The 21,918-nt window shown below is 39.5% G+C and overlaps 2 protein-coding genes across 2 annotated transcripts in view; one reads left to right on the top strand and one right to left on the bottom strand.

Annotated features, from left to right (window-relative positions):
• LOC101467287 (protocadherin-15) overlaps nt 1-21,918 on the top strand; it is a 228,953-nt gene that overhangs the window by 54,809 nt on the left and 152,226 nt on the right. The gene's annotated exons all lie outside the window — the stretch shown is intronic.
• On the bottom strand, nt 13,123-15,412 carry LOC143421784 (uncharacterized). The gene is made up of 5 exons (XM_076891627.1): nt 15,325-15,412; nt 14,375-14,521; nt 13,792-13,966; nt 13,482-13,647; nt 13,123-13,329 (listed from the first exon to the last, which is right to left on the bottom strand). The coding sequence occupies exons 2-4, from the start codon at nt 14,427-14,429 to the stop codon at nt 13,482-13,484; spliced, it is 396 nt and encodes a 131-aa protein (XP_076747742.1). The 5' UTR covers nt 14,430-14,521; nt 15,325-15,412; the 3' UTR covers nt 13,123-13,329.

Below are 21,918 nucleotides of genomic sequence, written 5' to 3'. Positions count from 1 at the left end.
ATGGAAAGATCCAGCACCCTAGACACGGTTTTGTATATTAACCAATCATAGAGTAGGAAAAATGTGTAATTTCATAGATATCGTTGTGCATTTATTGCATATTTCATGTATTGTAAAACTGTTTCTGTGGTATATGTAAGATGTGTTGCATCATATATTCCATTTAAGTCAGTGAACTGATGAAACAGTCTCATTTATCAGTGTCTTTGATATTATCAACATCACTGCTGATTAGTTTTCTCTAATTTTTAAACCTTTTTTCAGAAGACGACATAAAGCATTATTTGTTTCAGGCAGTATAAAAGTTGGGAGCAGTACCTGTAACAGCTGTAAGTTTGTCTAGATTTCAGCAATTTTCAGAATGGCCACTAAGACGAGATGCTGTAGAATTCCCATAAAGGCCCTGAACTGTATTCGAGGTTTTCATTAAACCTGCGTGTAGTTTCAATGGACAAATTACATATTAAGCTCGTTCTGCACTGAAGCTTTGGTGGATACTGCTAGAAATGAGTTCTTTTACTCTGGTTTGGACTTCAGGACTGTATATACCATTTTTATTGTTAGGATAAAGGACAGGCAGCTCCGGGCAGCTTCTCTTTAAGTATTAATAGGAAGAAGTAAAGAGGTTATAAAATACTCTGGTAACTGAAGTGAACCAGAGGGGAAAAATTAGGCAGTGGTGAATTATCCTTAGAAGTAATGAAGTGTCTTGTTCATAACAAAGGATGAAGAATGAGGGGAACCCGTAGGGTATAGTGCATACAGGTGGCAGTCGAAATGAGACCGCCACTGCATGGTCACTCTTAACTTGGTGTAGCTTCTTTGTTTTTTCCAAGAATGAAGAATTTTAAGACAGCTGGGTGGCTTTCCATTTTACTTTGTCTCATCATTCTCATTCAATATTAAATTATAATACTCAGCAGTCCACAGTTACACAGCTTAAGGCACTTTGTGCTCAGATCACTTTGTATGAGCTTTTTGAATTCAATTAGACTTCACCTTTTTATAATTATGCTCACACCAGGCAGATCGGTATGTGTATGTGTGTGATAAAACAGTAATTAACAAGCGCTGCCATACTCCCATGACTGACTAATGATCTAATCTTGTTGGTTGCATCAGAAAAAAAAAATGTGTGTTCGGTGCTGAAACTAATAAGACTGCACCAGTTTTGCAGCTCTTGAGAAATTAACATATGAAACAATATTAGGCCTTTAGTCACGGCTGTAATTTTAGGGTTAATGTGTTTTCTTATTGTAAATTGTGTAATGTAATATAATGCTAGTGATATGTTGATGCTGTTACCACTTTAAATTTTAGTCTTTTTTTTAATGAAGAGCATTGCCAACACTGTCTTAATGCCTGCGGTCCTCATAGCCATTTGTTCTTATTGAAGAAGTAAATCTTGGAAAATAGGTCACAAAATACCTAGGCTTATGTGCTTTATTTGACAGAAGGCAGCTATGTAAGTCATTTTCTGCAAATGTTACTGAAAAGAGAAGTTCAAACCTGTTAGGGGGATGATAAATCACACACACACACACACATATATATATATGACCAGGCATGCCATGCTCAAGTGGGTATTTCCAGCAGCAGGACCAAAGCTGTGACATTGACTCATATCTGTCTGTTTGTACAAATGATTTTAATAACTACAAAGACTCAAACTGTTTAAAAGTTTAATTAATTGCTCTCCACATATCAAGCCGCAACACTGACATATTACCACCTCATAAAGTCTTGTGGGAAATGTGTGAGCAAAAAGTTACGGGCTGCACGTCAAACTGACATGAACATTAGCTGCATACCGCCGTTTGAAGCAACACTGATGACATATTTGAGAATCTACCGAAACTGTAAAATTGTATGCCAAAGGGGGAAAAACAAAACAGTGAATGAGCTGTAGGGGTGATAAAGCCCTCTACTGAGCTCAGTGAGACTGCAACATAGGTGATCATGGGGCTTCATATGAGCTTTTACATATAGCAGTCATGTGATCCATTTTATAAAAGAGTATTTGTTAGAACACATTCAAGTGTAGCTAGATATAATCGTGACACTTTAAAACATCTGAACCTCTTTTTTTGTGTCTCAGATTTCACAAAGTGAAAATACACCACGAGTTATTAAAATGGGATTTCATCATAGGATAAAGAATATCTTCCCCACAGTGCATTACTGTCATAAACTTACTTATCATTCAACAAATATGACTTTATTCATATGCACAATGGACACCTCGGGGCAACCATTTCAATATTATTTGATAAGAGACCTGTGGGTAGTGATGCCTGAAATGATTTGAGTCCGAGTGCAGAGGGAGAGGAAGAGGAAACAGGAGCAACTGTAGCATGCCTTCCTCTTCCTTTTCATCTTTGTGCTGGTGTTTTCGCCTTCCAGTGTTATTTTGCAGATTAAGAAGAAATAATGTGGGTTGTATGCTTTTGTTATGATTTACTGTCAACTTCTCCATTTCCATGTGAGGAACGGTGGGCATGGCACAGCCAGACTACCATTATCAGATCATCAGCTCAGTGTCAGGTATCAGAGGTAGTAAACTCTTCATTTCATCTTCACCACCTGCGGTGTAATGAAATGAGTAGAGAGTGTGGATGGAAACCATTAGCATTGAAGAAGTATGACACGCTGGAGTGAGCATGGAAATGAGCAAAAGACACAGGTGCAGTACAGGTGATTGGCAGGTAATCTGATTTCTGCACCAAGAGGTAGCAATGTAATTTGACAGGATATATTTTAATAAAATCATGAAATTCCTGAGTGCTGATATATATTTTTTCTCTCATCAAAGTTCCATATCATCTGCCTTTCCTCATTTTACTGTTTTAGCACTGCGACAACCATCCCCAATACATTTAACTACACATTTGCCCCAAGTTCTATATGCCAGTTCACTTGTTCTTCTGTACATGTGTGAATGGGTGAATGACTGAATGTAGTGTAAAGTGCTTTGGGGTCCTATGGACTAGAAAAGCGCTATATAAATGCTGGCCATTTACATTAGAGAATTACTTAAATATTGGTATATTGATCTTGGAGCATGATCTATCTACATTTTGTCCATCAGTACAACATGTCAATTCTCTGTCCACTCTACAGAGTGACAGCTTTAACAAAGGTAGTACAACATTACATTACAAATTAACAAGTGCTCTCCCCCAAAAGGAAAATTGTCAGTGAGCTAGGAAAAGATCTGCATCTGCATCACATCACAGATGTATTGCTCTAGCTCTCAATATTTCTGTAGTTCTTGTTGACTTTTCTTTCTCAACATACCATTAAATACATGCTAGCATGCAATATTTGTATATTTGTTCATTAAATGATTATTTTGATACATAAATTTGAAATGGTGAAAAATTCTTTTGAATTCATTTTTTATTTAATAGTTAAATGTTGCTATCTAGCTTATTATGGTGGTAATTAAGGGTTACAGTTCGTCCTAGAGTTCAACTTCATCCAGTTTCCCAGTTATGGAGGATAAATATTTTCAAAGGTACAGCATTGTTAACTCTAAAATTCTAACAGTATCCATCAATAATCCAAAGAAATCATTTTAGCTGCAAGCGCTATTGTTCATAGTTCTGATTTTTATGGATTCACTTATCGTTTACTTATTAGTTATTAATGTGGGAAAGCACCAGGTCATACATCATCAATGTACCTGTTACATTCTCTGAGTCTAAAGCTAAAATGGTGACAAACTAATGGCACTCCACTGCTGTGAGTTTGTCACCATTGTTTTGCAAGGCATATGCAATTTTTTTTTTCTTACCAGGCCCACTTTTCATAGGTCAGGCAACTGTTGGTGATAATTTAATAAGGGGGGAAAAAAGCTGAATTAATAGCCTTCCATAATTAAGTCATTATTTTTAGCTGTTTTCACACTTTGGACTCACACAGTCCTGACAGAGACTGCTAGAGCTAACTTATTATCTTATTAATCAACTTAATTTATTGAGTCTTTGCTCAATATCCTGGAGCATAATTAATTACACAAAAAGAAGCCACTAGTTTGACTGCATTTAAGTATAAAGTAGTTAAGTCTAAAAATCTAAAAATAGTAGGCTTACCTGTTGGCATTTACATTTCAAAAATCAATGTATTACTTAGACTATCTGTCCCATTAGGGCCTTCATTCTTCAATAATTCTTTTGTCCATAAGTTCATTTAGTTCTGTTTTTGAAGTTTTTGTAATATCGGCAGGTGGGACGCTGATCAGCTCAGTGTCTGTTGTCACAAAATGCCATTTTTACACCATGCTGTGTTTCATATCAAAGTTGTATTCCCTTCAATTCAGTATCGGTATCATTAGTTCGTTAGCTTTTCGTTCTGTGTAAGTATGTTGCATAATTTGCACAAAATAAACACATAAATGTCTCACAGGATTTGTATAGCTGTTGCTCATTTGTTGACTCATTTTAGCCTACTTATCGTCTGTGTCATGTTTTTGGAGTCGGCTTAGCATTTTAAGATTAGGACTACCTTGTAATCTTATCCTGCTTTATGCAAATCAATACATTCATAATTGTGCTGACATCTATATTTTATGCAAGGCTTGGGTCAGCAGATTCCTCTTGAGGATAACAAACATAATATTTTAACTTTCTAAGGCAGAGTGCATCAAACCACATCACCACATTTTGTTCAACTGATTGGACTCTAGGTTTGCTGGTCCGTTAGCTTACTCTCTACAGCCTACATGGTGATTTTTGAAATGTGTATTTTCTTTAGGCAAGAACAATACAATGATTGATGTGCAGTTAGTTTAAGCAGATTCTTTGTTCCTGCTTGTAACCTCAGTGAAGATTTGGCTAAAGTTTAAGACAGATCTTTATAGAAATCCTGATAATTCCTAAGAGTACCTTTAGTCACATGAATGTTACCCACAGAGCTGTGTTGGCACATGAAAGACCTATTTCAGTACAAGTGAGTGCACTCTGTATTTTAAACCGGCCATTACAGAATCCTTTGAAGCATTGGAAGCAGTCAGAGGAAGTAACAGAGGTGAGTGGATTTCTTTGTGCGTTGGCTGACTTGTCACTTAAGCAGCCTTTTAGGAGAGGAAATGTAGGTTTTTGTTTTTTTTACAATGAAACATCTTAAAAAAAAAGAATTTAGACATTAGAACTCCGAAGTCACCTCGCAAATATAAATGATGATGTTTTGAAAATGCACACAGCTATTTTGCTAGGTGCAGCTGTTAAACTCCTTGTTAACGAACAACCAACCAATGACATGGCAGCATGGCTGCTTTAGTTTTATAATCAGAATGTGGAAGAAAGGTGATTTAAGTGAATTTGGACATGGTGCGTGATGGGCTGAGTTTTCAGAAACCGTTGATCTACTGGGATTTTTATTCACAACCATCTCTAGGGTTTACAAGGAGGTCCCAATTTAGATAGCAGTTCCACTGAGTGGCAGTTTTGTGAGAGAGTATGCATTGAAGTCAGAGAGCAGAGCAGAATATCCAGACTTTGAGGTGATAAGACGACAACAGTAATTCAAGCAACTGCTCGTTGCAACCAAAGTATGCAGAAGAGCATCTCTGTGCACGCAACATGTCAACCTTGGAGCACATCAGTTATAGGTGCCACATCTGTGAGCTTAGAAGAGGAACCTGAGGCTATAATTTACATAGGCTCAACAGGTTGGACAATACAGTATTGAAAAAAATGATACTTGGTGTGATGAATCACATTTTCCGCTGCATAATTTGGATGGTGGGGTCAGAACCTGGTGTAAATAACATGGAAACAAGGATTCATCTTGACTTATATCAACAGTTTTCCCGGTGCAGTGGTTTGGGACATATTTTCTTGGTACACTTTAGGCACTGTGTTAGGTACATTGCCATCAGAAAGGAAGATATCTTCTGATGGCTGCTTCCAGCAGGCTAATGTGCCATGTCACAAAGTTCAGATCATCTCAAGCTGATTTCTTGAACATGACATTGAGTTCATTATATGGCCTCCACAGTCACCAAATCTCAATCCTTTGGGATGTGGTGGAATGGAGATCCACAACATGGATGTGCAGATGACAAATCTAAAGCAACAGCAGGATACAATCCTGCCAATATGAACCAAAATACCAGAGGAATCATGTTGAATGTATGCCTACAGGCATTATATCCAACAGACACTTTAAATATGTAAATTGTTAAAATGATAAAAATTAAGATTTTTTTTTTTCATACATTTGCAAAAGCAGTAATGTTCAGATGTTGGTATAGTTAGACAGAAAAAACAAGTTCTAAGCAATTATATAAGTAGTTAGTGGTTTTGTAAACTAAGTATTTGACCTCTCCCGCAACTATTGAAGCTTTCCATAATATCAGATAATTGATATTTATTAAAACATAGCTTCTAAAATTAAAAGTGAAAATAAGTATTAAGTTTAGAAAATGATAAAAATACCAGGCACTCAAGTTAATAAAGAACCCAAATTTATCTCACAGCGCAGCATATAAGTAGGTTACTTGGTTACTGCTGATGCAACCAAGAGACCCATACAGTGAAGTCCCTTTGTCAGACAGACTTGTTTTGTTTTTGTTTTGTTTTGAAGAACATAAAATAAAACCGGTTGTCAGTTGCGTTCAAATGTTTCAGCGTTGAGGAAAGCATGCAGCGCTCTGCATTTATTAGTGAATGCTTTAACATCACCACGTAGACAGCAACTAGCAGGTGCACTGTCGCAGTACCATGTCTTTCTTGCATAGGAATAACAAAAGCATAAAATACACAACAGTGCAAAACTATACAAGGGGGTTTTCAAACATAATACAGCCTACAATAGCACAGACATTGACACAGAAATTTGCTGGACTGCAGTAAGCATGAATTAAAAAAAACATTACCTCACTGTTGTTTAGTAAGGTTTTGACTGATTTCTTCATAACAAAGAATTTAAGACTACTTACATTTCACGCAACTATTGTTGTCCATGCTGCTCAGGGCGATGTACTTTGAAGTTAAAAATAACAGCAGTAACACTGCATGTATAATGACCATCAAAACGTATGTTTATCTGTTATATATCACATGTTATATTTTTAATTTAAATACATTTATTTTATAGCCACTTTTGCTAGGCTTTAAAATTTAATTAGAGTAAAAAAAACGCACTTGTTAATGAAACCTCATCCTTCATCTTCAGGATAAGACAGCTGTTGGTACAGCCAAACAGGAACTCAGTGGAGGGCCCCTACTGAGAGTGGGCCTCACCCTCTGTCCTCTTGGTCATTCCACTTACACTGGCTTTTCGCCAAATCATGTCTGGGGATGTATTTCACTGAAATACAAGGACTTCTCTAGCAAAATTCTCTTGTTACCAGTTTAATGCTTAAGCTTATGGATTTTCACTTACCTCTCCTTTGTTAATTTAATTATTTAGACTTTCTCTTTTTTTGCTATCTAAGGATTAGTCATTCCTTTATGTGTAAAAGCTCTGAGACAAACCCTGTGACAATAAAAGTCATTGTGCGATTTGCAGGGTTAAAAGTCGCCCACTGAGGTGAAATAATTACCAAAATCAAAAAGCCCTCTTTTATCATACATTAGCTGCATGTGTTCAAGTCATGTGGCTAAGTAGTTTCATGTGACATGGATAGGACATTGTTGATGCTAAACAGATGCAGTGCGGTCAGCAGCACCCGCATGGACTGACCTCAGTGAGGGTTTAGAGATTTAAAACGTGGTCATGAGATGACTAAACTAAAAAGGATTAGAACCTCTGAGGTCTGTGGCTCGCTCGCACTGAATTAGAGAAAATTGGTTTTAGTGTGGACCACCAGGCTCTGACATTAAATGCAGCTGAATTCATACTTATTGCTTTGCATTTTGTTCTACTTTTTGAAATTCCTATTCAATATTCAGTAGTATTGTTAAAAAACAAACAAAACCAAAACATCAGACATCATGTTATGTGGAATTATGCTGTATATGAACATTTCAGATTACTTTAATGTGCACAATGAGGAAGAATATAAACGTGCCTAGACTTGTGCACGGTACTTCTATGACTACTACAAACACACATGCACATGCACACACAAACAAGCACACCACAGACACAGCCATCTTGCTGCCATCACTTTCTCCTGACACTAAATTACAGATTAAGGCATAAACATCAAGAACTCATTACTACTAATTATATGTTATCCTTGTATGCTTTAGAATGTGTAATAGTTTGTATGACAATAAAGAATAATGGATGATTATAGCTTCTTTCTGAATCTACCTCCTAGTTTTGGTTTGCCTTGTTTCCTTGTGCAATAACATTTGCATAACACAGTCCTGGTGCAATGACAAACATATGCAAAACAAACTGCATAAATTTTAAAAAGACTTTCTTTTTTATTTTGATTACTGTACTGTTGTCAAACACCCTTTGTCCTGCCTGACTCATATGGATGATTGATCAGTGAGCTTATCAGTCATCTGTGCGTCCCCCCCACAAGTGGGACATGCGTTCCTCATAGAGGAACACCCCGATCACCTAAAGGATCTTTATCGAAATTGTGCTCAACTTGGTCAAGATTGTATTGTTCGTGTTGAAAACTCTCTTCCATTTTCAGAAGTATTGCTACTCCTCCCAGAATATTGATCCAGTTTTAGTGAAACAGGAAGAATTTGTCCTCGGTGGATATTAATTGTCATTAGTTTGTACAATACAGCCAGCCAGTAAACAAGAAAATCTAAACATTTCTTTCTGCAGCTCATAAATTATAATCTCTGAATTTTGATGGATTTTCATTGTTGCTTTAGTGAAAGCATTTATCAAAGTTCTCTTTTCCTCAGTGCTCACAAACCAACGTTATCCTGAATAAATGTCACAGAATATTGATTTTGGCCATACATTTTTTTAACAGTTTAAACAAATTTTCCAAAGTACTTTTGGTTAATCAAATTAAATTTCTCCTCAGGGTATTTTTTTTGCTATATTTAATCATTTTATATGATTTATATGCTTTCTTTTTTTAATCATTTTCTAACTGTGATCTTTGATTAAACTTGACAAATTAGTTTATTTTTTCTATATTATAAAACCTAGAAACAAATGTTATTTTTTTTCTACTATTATAAAACAAAACTTTTACATTTAATATATTATTATATAGAAGAGATTTGTTAGTGGTGCTGATGATTACTAAAAATGGATGTAGACATGCTATGTTTTTCAGCTTGTGAGTTTTAAATCATTACTACAAGCAGCCCTGATTTCTTTCGTTCAACTTACTTTGCTCAAGTATATTTTTATCTCTGAAAGTACTCTGCATAAACAGGTGCATAGGGTTGTTTAAACCATCCCAGCCCATCACAATAATTATGAGAGCACTTGAGGCCCACATCAAATCTTTCATTTGATGCTAGCAGCAGCACAAAAGCACATAATGGTGTTTATACATTTTCCCATTAGGGTCAGTCTTCCCAGCCAAAATACCCATGCTAAACAACTCAGCCTTTATGCATCTGAACCAGCAGGCTTCTTCACAGGGAAATTGATAAAACGCACCTCTGACACAGGTGGGATGGGGGAAAAAAGTTGCATAATTAGGGAACCTGAATGAAAATTTACTGCATAACAGCTTTTCATTTCTGTGTCAAGTGCACACTGAGATCACTACTCGCAGTAAGCGCTACTCTCTCGCACAGCCACATACATACGATGAACAGTCACTTAGGAAACACTCATCTGATAATAGCAGTTACATCATCCTGCAGAGGGAAGCACCTGCAGTGTTAGTGACTAAAGACAAGATGGTATATTACATTTTAGAGCAATGCAGTAGAGGTTTACTACTACCAGCTTGTTAAGAAAACGTCTCATGTAAATGCTATAGATGCTGATAATATGAATGCTGATTACTTTAACAAGGATTTTACTGCACAAAAGCTTATGGTAGTTATAAATAATTTCACTTAGTCACTGTCCCAGAAATTGTGCAGCCATCTAAATATAAGAGCTGCATCGGCTGTTTACACACAGTTCGAGTTGTACACAATTTATTAAGCTTGATTAGGTGTATCTAATTGAGTGCTATGGAACCTTTTACCTGCTACAACCCTGTGTGGTACCTATTAATCCAGACCAAAGAACAGGAGCTTGTATAAATAGGCTACAGCTGCATGCAAGAGGGATTCCATTTTATCTCTAGAATGCATAAACAAACTTGTCCGATTCGTGTTAAGTCATGTTTTACTTGCTCTTTAGTGCGTAGCTGGATATTAATGAAATGCAGCAAGGATGGGTTATTAGTTCTGGAAGTGACAACCATAAATGTGTTACCTACGTAATATCTGATTATGATGGTATTACAGTCTGTGGCTCCATGGTCACATGACATCTCATGCCTTTGAGGACATTCTAAAGTCTCGTAATAAAGGATGGGGGTAGGTTGTAGCGCAGTGAGTGATCAATCAGAAGCTTAAAGTGACTGTTTGAATAGGGTCCTTGAAGTGATTTTCTTTCCTTTTCTGGCTCTACTTTTATGCCATAAGATTGACAAAGAGCTGCCTTTTGTAGAAAGTAAAACTGAAATACAGTTGGAAAATGTATGAGAAATGATTTTTTTAAATATATATATATATATATATACTTAAATGGCCATGATTATAGTACAGAAAACTGAAAACCTAGCAAGGCATAAAAGGCTATTTTTTCATTTTACTGTGACTAAGAACAGAAATAAAAAGCATTCAAATGGACCTGAAACATTTTCCTTTGTATTCTTGTCATTGGTTGAACCAACACTGACTCAGCTGAATTTGTATGATATGATTCGGTTATGCACATTATTCATGGCAAGTCAATATTTAAACAAATATTTTTCATAACACACAAATATTTTTGTAATGATATTGAAATTCTGGTGAGATGTGAAACCAACTACACTGTTAGACATTTTATTGTATTTTTACAGCAACTTACTGGCAACACTATTGCCAGTAAGTTACTGTAATTACTAATCTATCTTTACTGTTGTGATGTTTTACAGTTCAACCACTTTACTGTAAACATATATTACAGTATAACAGCTTTACTGTAAACGTGGTTTACAGTTAGAAAGACTTACCGTGATTAAGTTTTATAGTATCACTGTACTGCAAGTGTGGTTTATGGTATAACACTGTAATTGTGTACAGTATAATTTGTTTAGACTGTAATTGTGTTTTACAGCATATAAAATAATATTAACATTCATATTCAATATAAGAACATTTACAAAAAACAATATAATTCAATAAAGTAGTCTCAGAATAGTGAATTAAACCAACATTTATTGTTGATATTTTTTTAACAAGAAAAACATTTTTCAACTGAATAAAAACAATGTCAATAACCAAAATAAATAGAAGCGTACATGAAAACTACACAGTCCTTCACCTTTCCGTGTCTGATTTTTTTTTTTTTTTTGGAAGTGACATCAGAAACAGCAGCATGTGACATCACGTGATGGCGGAGCTTCAGTTCATCCTTTGTCATCCTTTTTTTTTTTTTTTTTTTTTTTTTTAATAGGACAGGGGGAAAGAATGAAAGAAAGAGGGGGAGAGGAAGAAAGAAAACCAAAGGGGAGAAGAGACGGTGAGAAGGGGGGGAAGAGAGAAAAAAAACAAACAAACAAAAAAAAAAAAAAAACTCCTGGGTCACCTGTATGGAGAGAAAGAAAAACAAAAAAAACAGGGGAGACAGCAAACAACAAAGAGCAACATAATAATAAAAAAAAAAAAAAGCACCATCACAATAAACTAGCTAGTCATAGATATCAATAGTTACTAAATAATAAACGATATTGTGCAGCACGCAAGATAGACAGCGCACAGTGTGCTTTGAGGCAGCAGCCAAGAAAGCTGTAGTCCGCATCTGTGAATACCCATGTGTACACCTGTGTGCATACCTGTGTGGATCAGCATGCTTGCATTCCAAAGGTTTCTCCATGTAATGATCTGCTAGAGAGTGTGGGGAGCCACAGCCCTGTCCTCTATGGTATCAAGCAGGTATGGAGGAGATCAAAACTCCAGACATCCAGAGGCCCCCAGAACACAAGAGACCAAGGAAGACCCACAGAGGGGCAGCCGCGCCACTGTCCCAGTAAGAGCTAAGGAGAGTCCCAGATGAGGGCTCATTCAGCAGCCGCGGAGCAGAAGCCAGGGGGAGTTGCAGTGACGCGCCCGTGAGCTCCGCCGGCAGCCAGCTGTGCCTGAGTGACCGAGCCCCAGGCCGAGAGGCCGGGGGCACCCCACCTCCAAAGTGGCCCAAGCGAGCCCCAATAAGCGGCCGCCAAGGAGTGAGCCGGTGTGTACCCGGACGCCCACCCCCAGATACAAAGAACCACCAACGCACCGATACCTGAGGGAGTCCGCCACCGGCAGGGGAAGTGGTGGTGGGTGGAGATAGGCCTCCAAACCTTGGAGGGCCCGAGATGTCCCCAGAGAGGTGGCGTCTGATACCCAACCTGACATATAGACACAGACATACAGGCACACACAGACACAAACATCCATTCCCACCCTCATGCTCTCATATGTACTTCACACTCAACCGACGTGGAGACAGACATAAAGGGACGCTGTATACACGATCACACTCCCCAAGCGTACTCTACTAACCGGGTCTAGGTACCCTTGCCCCTGGAGGGGGGAACTGCACCCAGACCCAGGTGGTGTTACCCTTTTCCCTGCGGTGGGGAGAGGCAGACCGCCCCGACTCCGCAGCAGCAGGGAGGCCCCAGACCGCAGTCGGACGGCCCACTCCTCCTAGCCCCCCCGCTCCAGTAGGCCGCAGAGAATGGGGGTGAGAGAAGACTCCAAACCTCCCTCCACCCGCTCATTGTAGTGTTGATGCATGTGTGTTCTAAGGTGCAATTAAAACCCAGGAGGGCATAGAGCTACCTGCCAGAGAGCAGCAGGTAAGCGCATAGTCCCTCCTGCTAGCCCTCAATGTCTACATGTATTTAAAATTGAGAGGTGGGCAACGACGCCAGGGGTGAGGCGTACACCCTGATGGTAACTTGGACTCCGTGTATCGTGCCCACCCCCAAGATCCTATATGTATGTGTAATGAGGGTGTGAGTAATGTGAATGTCTAAGTTGTGTCTGATTTTTTTAAGGAAAACAGTTTTTCATTCCACTAAAAACAGGACAAACCCACCAGCATGAACATTAAATAAACTATTACAATTGTAAAACAAAAATCATTTACAAAATGTAATAATTATCAGTGGGTCCCAGGAAATAGAATGTGACATGGGATTTAGATTTCCGTTACCAGGATGGTCGGGTTCAGCGTAGTCTTTATCACCACCTGTCAAAGACACATCATCAATATTCATGTTTGCTCAGGTTATTCACTTGTTCACATCTGTCTGAGATCATTCATACTGTTGTATTGATGTGTGTACAGTATGTATATAATTATCAGCTATGTAAAAGATATTATCATCTCTGTATTCTTACCTAGTTGGAAGTCCTCCATTCAAACTTAGAGAGCCGCTGGAGGAAGGTGGTGATCCGAGGGCTGATGCTTGTAACCTTCCTCTTTACGACACGACCTGTCTTGCAGCTTGTACCAAGTTTTGCAGGGCATTTTGTTCCCATGTCTGGATTGATCCTCACAAAGAACCTTTTAACGGAAAAAAGGCTGCTTTAATTTCAAAATTAAAGCATACATTACAGCAATCACCTATATGTTTCTGCAACTGTAGTCAAGCTATCACATATATTTCATTCTTAAATGGTGTAAGCTTTAATGGTGTAAAGTATTTACCTCTGTATCATCTCCTGTGTGATGGACGCTGACTCCTGATACTCAAGGTTGAAAACGTAGTATGACGCAAAGAAGACAGCAAGGGTGCTGGCAAAGTCATGCATCTGCTCAGGCTCATAAAATACCTTGCCCTCCAAACTGATCATCCAGCGGCTTGCAGACATGAAATTATTCCCTAAAAACAGACAAGAGTCCAATAAGACAATGTGCTCACCCTTACAAATAAGGTTTCCACAAGAATGCTGGATAGCAGGCCTCACACTGTAAAAAAATAGAATCCACACAGTTTGCTGCTATTTCTCTTATTATTTATTATGTAATGAAAATTATGATCAATTACAGGAAAAAACTGCCTAATGTTTTGGCATTTTGGCCTGTGCTGAAATGTTAGGCTGTTTTTTCCTGTTGGTCATTGTGTATAATAAATAATAAGAGAAACAGCAGCAAACTGTGTGTATTCTATTTTTATACAATATAAAACAGACAATCCCCTGTTAAGTAAGTTGTTGTGGGTACAAATACCACAATAATTACATAGATTTTTTACAAAAATATTACAAGAGGATTGAAACTATTTACTTACCAAGCGCTATTACCCTTGGTGTGATGGGTAAGGTCATCTCTCTCTCAACAGACATCTTGGTGGAAAAAGCCTTTAAAACACAAACACTGAGGCTACATCACACTGTCAGCGCAGCCAGCAAGGGCAGGAGGACAGCAATGCACCACACTGGGCGGGAAAAGACAGAGAGACAATTGTTAATTTAATGTTGCATTTATTTAACCCTTGAAAAATATATTTACATAAGTAAATAAAAGAAAAAAAACACACAACCCATCTTTTCAAGAATAATTCAACTAATTGCTCTTTTGACCAACCTAACACAGACGTTACATGGTTTTCCTATGAAAAAGACCCTGGAAGACGTTGTATTAAAGGAAAAAAAACATGCTCCCCTTCCCACTTAAAAAAATAATAAATATTAAACTTAGGTTGGAGTTCCTCACGCCACCAACCTAATGTTATATTAACTTTTTAGTGTTGTGTACTGCAGCTCACACAAAATTAAATAAAGCAGGCTAACCTACATGACCAAGCTCAAAACTGGATAAGATTGTTTTAGCAGTCTCTAAATTTCCAAAAAAAAGTTGTTTTTCTTTATTCTCATTAAATGTGTATTTTTACCTGCTGCTTTAGCTGAAGCTAAATGTCCCACTGTTAGCATGGCCAGCTTCTCAATAGTCATAGAACAGAAGCGCAGGAGGACAATGCACCACACTTGGCGGGAAAAAGACAAAGACTGTCGTTGCGCCTGTGTTCTTCGCCCCTCCCCGTGGAAAATATATATCTAAATATATATTTAAATAAGAAAAGAAAAAAACACACACAACCTATTTTTTCCAGATTAATTCAGCTAATGTGCTATTTTGACCAAGCTAACACCGATTTTAAGCCCCCCCCCCCACAAAAAATATATATGCTCTTAAGAATTAATAAACGAGTATGTTAGGTAGGAGAGTCCTTTGCATTACCTTATGACGTCCTGTTTGCAGTTTCCACACAGAGGTCCAACAATAACGAGGTGCAAAATCTTTTGTCCTCTCGAGCATATCGTAATGAAGAGTTTTGTTTTTTTTGTTTTGTTTTTTTTTTGTTTTTTCGTAATGAAGAGTTAACAAAGTTGGACTGTCTTTCCTCTCCTGTCAATCACTGGATCACAGGTCATGTCAGTCAGGATATGGAGTGGTGGTTGGTAGAGGTAGGTGGGTGGGCGGGGCCAGCATGCATTCAGTGTGTGTTTCACTAAGTTGGGTTGACTAGTTCCCAGAAGAGTTCTGTACATGTTGCACGTTCAGTAAATGAGCAATTCAGTTACTGCTCGACTGAGAAGCCTCCGCCAAATTATTACAATATTCTCCACTGACTGAAGTTCGCCTTTGGCAACGCAGTGGCAAGCACACATTTGCAGCAGCTGTGCATGTGCATACAACTGCATGCAGCAGATTAGATGATCAGAATTCTTGAACCTTACACACAGGCAAGTCCCCTAAAAAGTCAAAACCATAATACTTTCACTGGTATCATACTGAAATATGGCATAGGTTGGAGGAAAATCTGGAAATGGTTGGCAGTGAAAGAGTTAAAATGTAATGCACTATTGCAACCAACCACTGAAAGAGTAAAAATACACAAACAGTATGATGAACCATTCAAATCACATAATACAGTAGCACTACTGCTAATGTGTTAACGGTAGGTATAACTACTACCGCAATTTTAAAAAATACAGTAAGTAAATGTAAATAACCTTAATATACCCATAATGCAAAGCAAATTACAGTAATTAACTGTAGAAATGTTTTCAGGTAAGTTACTGGGCATTTTGTGGTATTTTACTGTGAAAAATACAGCAAAGGTTAACAGTGTAGACACATTTTTCAGCTTTTTTTTTTTTCTTTTTTTTGTCAACAGAAATGTTAGTTGGCCAAGTAAATTTTTCATATTTTATTTATGTGTAAGTTCTTAGTTATGCAGCCACCCCCTTTTCGCCCCCTGATTTTGTGAACTCGAAAGAGTGGTGCAGTTTTGCAGATTTGATCTAGAAAATGAAAATATCATTCTTTGACAAAATAAGTTGGAAAAAACCCTGCTCAACAAAGTAATGAGAATTTAGTACTGGACGACAACCCACAATCAAAAAAGGGTTCTGGTGTTTGCACTGCTAACCTAAGCCACTCTCAGCAAATGAAATGTGGAATTTTTTAATATTCTTTAAAATTTGATTTAGTCACTGAAAAATGTGTCAAATGACTAATAAATACTCTATTCATACATTATTTAACCTTGTCAGGTAAACTGTACTTCCTTTAGTCTGTTCTATTTATTTTAAAATGATTGATTAGTACATACCTATTCTCCTGTTTAATCAATTTGGGGGGAAAAAATGGGATGGGAGTATCTGGCCTGGCAGTGCAGTGGATTATAATATGTTTGTCTCAGTGATCAAATACAATGTAACTGGTTAATGTATTGCAGTTTGTAGGAGATGGAATTATAGAATTACAATTTACAGATACATGAGAAAGATGTGGTTTTAATACGGGCTGCTTGTCTCGATGTTTAGCCTGGTGTATTTCTACTTGGGTGCGAGCCATGTGCAGATGAGTCTGTTAGCCAAGGCTAATCACTTCCATCGTTAGAACACTGGAGCTCCCTTGCTGCCTCTGATTTCATCTTTTAGGTAATGAATAGCTTCGAACTGGTCTAGCACGCCTAATCACACAAACTAACATTTGTTCAATTTGGGAGCCAAGCAATGAAGCTGCAGAGGCACTTTTTTAGACTAATTCATTTTCTTTCTCTTCTTGCCACACGAATCTATGGCATCACCTAGAATTACAGAATAAAACAACTTTTTTTTTTCCCTCACAGTGGCTGAGAACAGCCCCCTGATTCTTTAATCCAAATTTTATATCTTGGATGTGCATTTATGCACACAAGGGACTCACCTTAAATAAATCTTTATTTTTTTCCACATTCTTCACCAAAAATGCCACTGGTGATCTTCAGCTCAAGGACCACAAAAGTCAGGATATGGATTTAGGATTCTGAAAAGCTTATAAAATGTGATAGCCACGTGGTTCAGGTTTTGAAGCCACAAAACAGGAAGTGCTTCTTAAACTAACCTTATATTAATCTATGGATTTGATATACGTATTCCAGAGAGTTTGCTATATTATATATATATTCCAGTGTGCAACTCAAAGTGTCTAAAGTCTAGATGTGTGTGTGTGTGTGTGTGTGTGTGTGTGTGTGTGTGTGTGTGTGTGTGTGTATGTATATATGTGTGTATATGTATGTGTATATATGTGTGTATATATGTATATATGTGTGTAAATATATAAAATAGTATATTTTACTACTGAGGGATGCTGGAAAAAGTTTTGTTTTTGTTTATTAGTGCTTAGAGCATAATCATGTCAGGTTGCCATGACAACCATATCATGGTTAGCTTTTTGGTACATGCATCACTACCAGCAGCTACAGTTAGTTATTTTTCTTCTTCCTTCTTTTTTTTTTTTTGTGGACTTTCTGAGAGTGCATGCACGCCTGTGTTTATCTGGGACCTTGCTTGAAGTGGCGTCAGCTTCTTTTAGACTCTAGACTTTAGACGCTTTGAGTTGCACGCTAGAATCGAGGAGTGGGTATCACATTACTGTGACCCTTGAGCTTGATTTTCAGATAGTTGGCAAGTTGAGATCAGTTTGCAGTCTCTAGTTACAAAAGTCTGACATAAGTTGAAGCTTTTTTATTTTTAAGTCCACTTCTTTGTAACTGCAACTGTTCTGAAAACCAATTGAAAGCCAAGCAGTGAGGCATTGTAGGCACCTTTAATATTTATTTTCTCTTTAGGTGCATTTATCTACCAACACTATGAACTGTATGCTCCGTTTTATTTATTGATTTTCCAATATATAAACAGCAGCAAACAACATATAATATAAACATATTTCACAGAATTTAAATAGAAAGAATCAGCTGGATCAGTTTGAATGTGTCAGGACAATCTGCTACTGCTAATTGGGATGCATTAAGGTTGTAAACATGGCTGTTTAACATGAAACACGACTGAAAGAAAAACTTCCTGTGCTCCAGTTTGTCTGGCACTGTTTATTAAAATGATGTCTGTTCTAAAAAAGCATACTGGCAGCATGCCCCAGGTTTTATGACTTAGATGTTTGCATAATTTTAAGAGCGTGATTTCTCATGTGGTCACTTAATGAATGCTGTAGCTTTGTACTGTAATTGGATATGAGAAGGAGGTGTTTAAGGTGCAGTCTGGGGATTTTGTTACATTGATTTGCAGTGAGCTTTCCCTCTAAGAAGACAAGTGGACCCAAACGATATAAGGGGCAAGTTCTTTTTTCCTTTTCCTTTAATTTGTCATCCAGCTTATGTAAGAGTAATTTCTGAGTGTCGTATCAGTCACATTTTATCAGTGAATCTTGGCTTTTTTTTTTTGCCTCTAGTCTGTTTTGTTCTGCTGCAGTGGTTGACTGTTCTGTTACATATTTATCAGACACTAGTCTTACATTCTTTTCACTCTAAAAATCTTCCTCTGGCAGCAATCAAAGGGGAACAGCATCAACACTTCCACTTAGCAGCTGGAAATCAACAATGAAGTGTCATTACTACAGTATTTGACTTGTCACCATTTCAGATGCACATTCTTTGACAATTTGAGCATTATTTTAAAAGTGAGTTGTTTTTTATGCAAAAACAAGCAAAGCAGTTCAAAGAAACAGAGAAGGACTATAAAACATGGCACTATACTTGCAGATCACAAAGGTCTGTGCAGAAAAAATGTTTTAGTCCATTCAATTTTACAAATATTTGTTAGAAATGGCTCCACGCAAGTGAAATATAAATTATTAGGTTATAATGTATTGTTTATATTGTAGTGTCCCTCTAACAGAAGAAAGAGATGTCGGTGTTTATTAAGAATAGTAACACAGGCTACTGTGGGCCGTAGCCAACGCCAAAACAACAGGGAAAAACGTGCTCTCCAGAATCAAAACAAACCCCCGACTCTCGCTCCTTTTTTCCCCACACACCCACAACATTCTCTAACACCCGCCCCCCAAACACTCTCAGCCAACCACACATATGATCTCTTCCAGACTCTCTGTCATCTGTCACAATAGTGGTGGAAGAGTCTGTAGGGGTGGAGTCCAGGTCTGTCCGTGGCCCACCCTGTTGTCCCAGTGAAGTGGCCGCGATAGGGGGCCAGTCTGTCCCGGTGCAGGGCGACCCTCCATCCCCTTGTAGTAGTACCCTATACACCACTTCCCCCAAGCGTTCCAGAACCTTACAGGGTCCAACCCAGTCACTGTCCAGCTTAGGGCATCTGCCCTTTTTCCTCTGGGGGTTTTACACCCAGACTAGTTCCCCGATGTCAAAATGTCGGCCTCTGGAATGGACGTCATAGTTCCTCTTCTGCCGCACCCCCGCACTTATCAGTTTCCTCCTAGCAAAGTCATGAGCAGACTCCATGTAATCCTGGAGCTTCCTCGCATAGTCAGGACCCGGTTGATCCCCATCAGCATCAGGGGGTCGGCCCATCATCATCTCCGCTGGAGTCCGGATCTCCCTGGCCAACATCAAGAGGGCAGGGGAGCACGAAGTGGAGTCTTGGACCGCCAAACGATATGCCATGAGGACCAGGGGAACATGAGTGTCCCAGTCACGTTGATGTTTAGCCGTCACTAGCGCTAGTTGCTCTGCCAGTGTATGGTGAAATCTCTCAACGAGTCCATCACTCTGTGGGTGGAGGGGTGTTGTACGGGTCTTATGGGAGCCTAGTTTCTCGCACATGGCCGCAAACACACGGGACTCAAACACCCAGGATGTCCATCCCCACCCTCTAAATAGGGTACCCTGCCGGAAACTGTCGCTGATCCTCAATCCACCCAGGCACTGGTTTGATGTCAGCATCCTCTTCCTGTTTATGTCTCCACTCTGTTACGTCCACAGCAACCAGCCTCTGACTGGATGGCCGTTCCTCTACCCCCGTCACAGCAAACTTTACATCGGGCACCAATTGATCCTCCTGAGCTTCCTTCCTCTCACAGTAGTGGCATCCATCTTGGGCACAGGGTCTGCGGGAAAGCGCATCTGCATTTCTGTGCTGGGCCCCAGGTCTGTGTACAACCTCAAAATCATAAGCCTGCAGCTCCTCAATCCAGCGTGCTAGCTGCTCCTCTGGCTCCTTAAAAGACACGAGCCACTGCAAGGCAGCATGGTCAGTTCTGACAATAAAGTGGAGACCCCCGAGGTAGTACTTAAAGTGGCGTATGGCACATACCACTGCGAGCAGCTCCCACCTTGTGACACAATACTGGCGTTCAGCTTTGTTGAAGGCCTGACTATGGTATGCCACCACTTTCTCCCCGCCGGGTGTCACCTGGGCTAGCACTGCACCAGATCCGACACTGCTGGCATCTGTGTCAAGGACAAAGGGCAGAGGGGGGTCAGGTGAAGAGAGCACTGGGGCCCCCGGTAGGGCTTTCTGCAATGAGGTGAAAGATCCCTGGCAGCCTGCTGTCCACTTGAAGGTCACACTCTTATGGAACAGGTGGAACAGTGGCGCGGCTATGCAGGAAAAACCCCTTACAAACCGTCTGTGGTACGATGCCAAGCCCAGGAAGCTCTTTAACTTGTGCACAGATTTTGGGGTGGGCCAGTCCTTCACAGCTTGGATCTTATCATCCATGGTGCCGCCCCCCCCGCCCCCCAGTCGGTGGCCCAGGAACGTGACCTCACGTCGCATTAAGCAGCATTTCTTTGGGTTGAGTTTTAGTCCTGCTGCCAATACCCTCTCCAGGACCTGTCTGAGGGCCCCAAGGGCAGCGTGGAAAGAAGCACCATGGACCAAGATGTTGTCCAGGTACACCACGCATTCTCCGTGGGGAATTCCAGTGAGCACCTTATCCATGAGTCTCTCAAATGTGGCAGGGGCATTGCAGAGACTGAAAGGAAGAACTTTAAATTGCCATAAGCCTCCGCTGGTAATAAATGCAGTCTTTGGTCTGGCATTTGGTGCGAGGGGTATCTGCCAGTACCCGCTGTGTAGGTCTAGGGAGGAGAACCATGAGGATCCCGCCACAGGGTCAAGGGTCTTATCTATACGCGGTAGAGGATATGGGTCCTTCTTTGTCACCTTATTCAAGGGCCAGCCCCATCACACAGTAACTCTCTCTCTGTAGCCAGCTCCAGGGACTCCTGAAGGGATTTAGGATGAGCTAACAATGTCTGGATCCGCAGCTCATCCAGAAGCAGGGCCTGGAGGAAGTGGTCACAAGCTAATTCGCCCTGGATGGTGGGGGGCATGTGGGCATAGGTGCGGTGGACCAGCCCCTCAATGTCATTAGCTAGGTCCCTAATGGACTCCCCCGGCTGCACAGTTCGGAGCGCAGCAGGCTTGGAGCAGAGCAAGAACCGAACCGCCTCTTCAGAGCCCAAACCAAAGCATCATAATCCCCCCTCCCTCTGGGCTCAAAAGCAGCAAGCTAGACACGGCATCGCCAGTAAGGCACATAGGTAGCTGCAGGGATTTCTCTTCAGCA

This window comes from Maylandia zebra, linkage group LG13 (genome assembly GCF_041146795.1).
Source record: "Maylandia zebra isolate NMK-2024a linkage group LG13, Mzebra_GT3a, whole genome shotgun sequence".
NCBI lineage: Eukaryota > Metazoa > Chordata > Actinopteri > Cichliformes > Cichlidae > Maylandia > Maylandia zebra.
The sequence above is the reverse complement of the archived record's forward strand: the minus strand, read 5'-3'. Positions and strand labels throughout refer to the sequence as shown.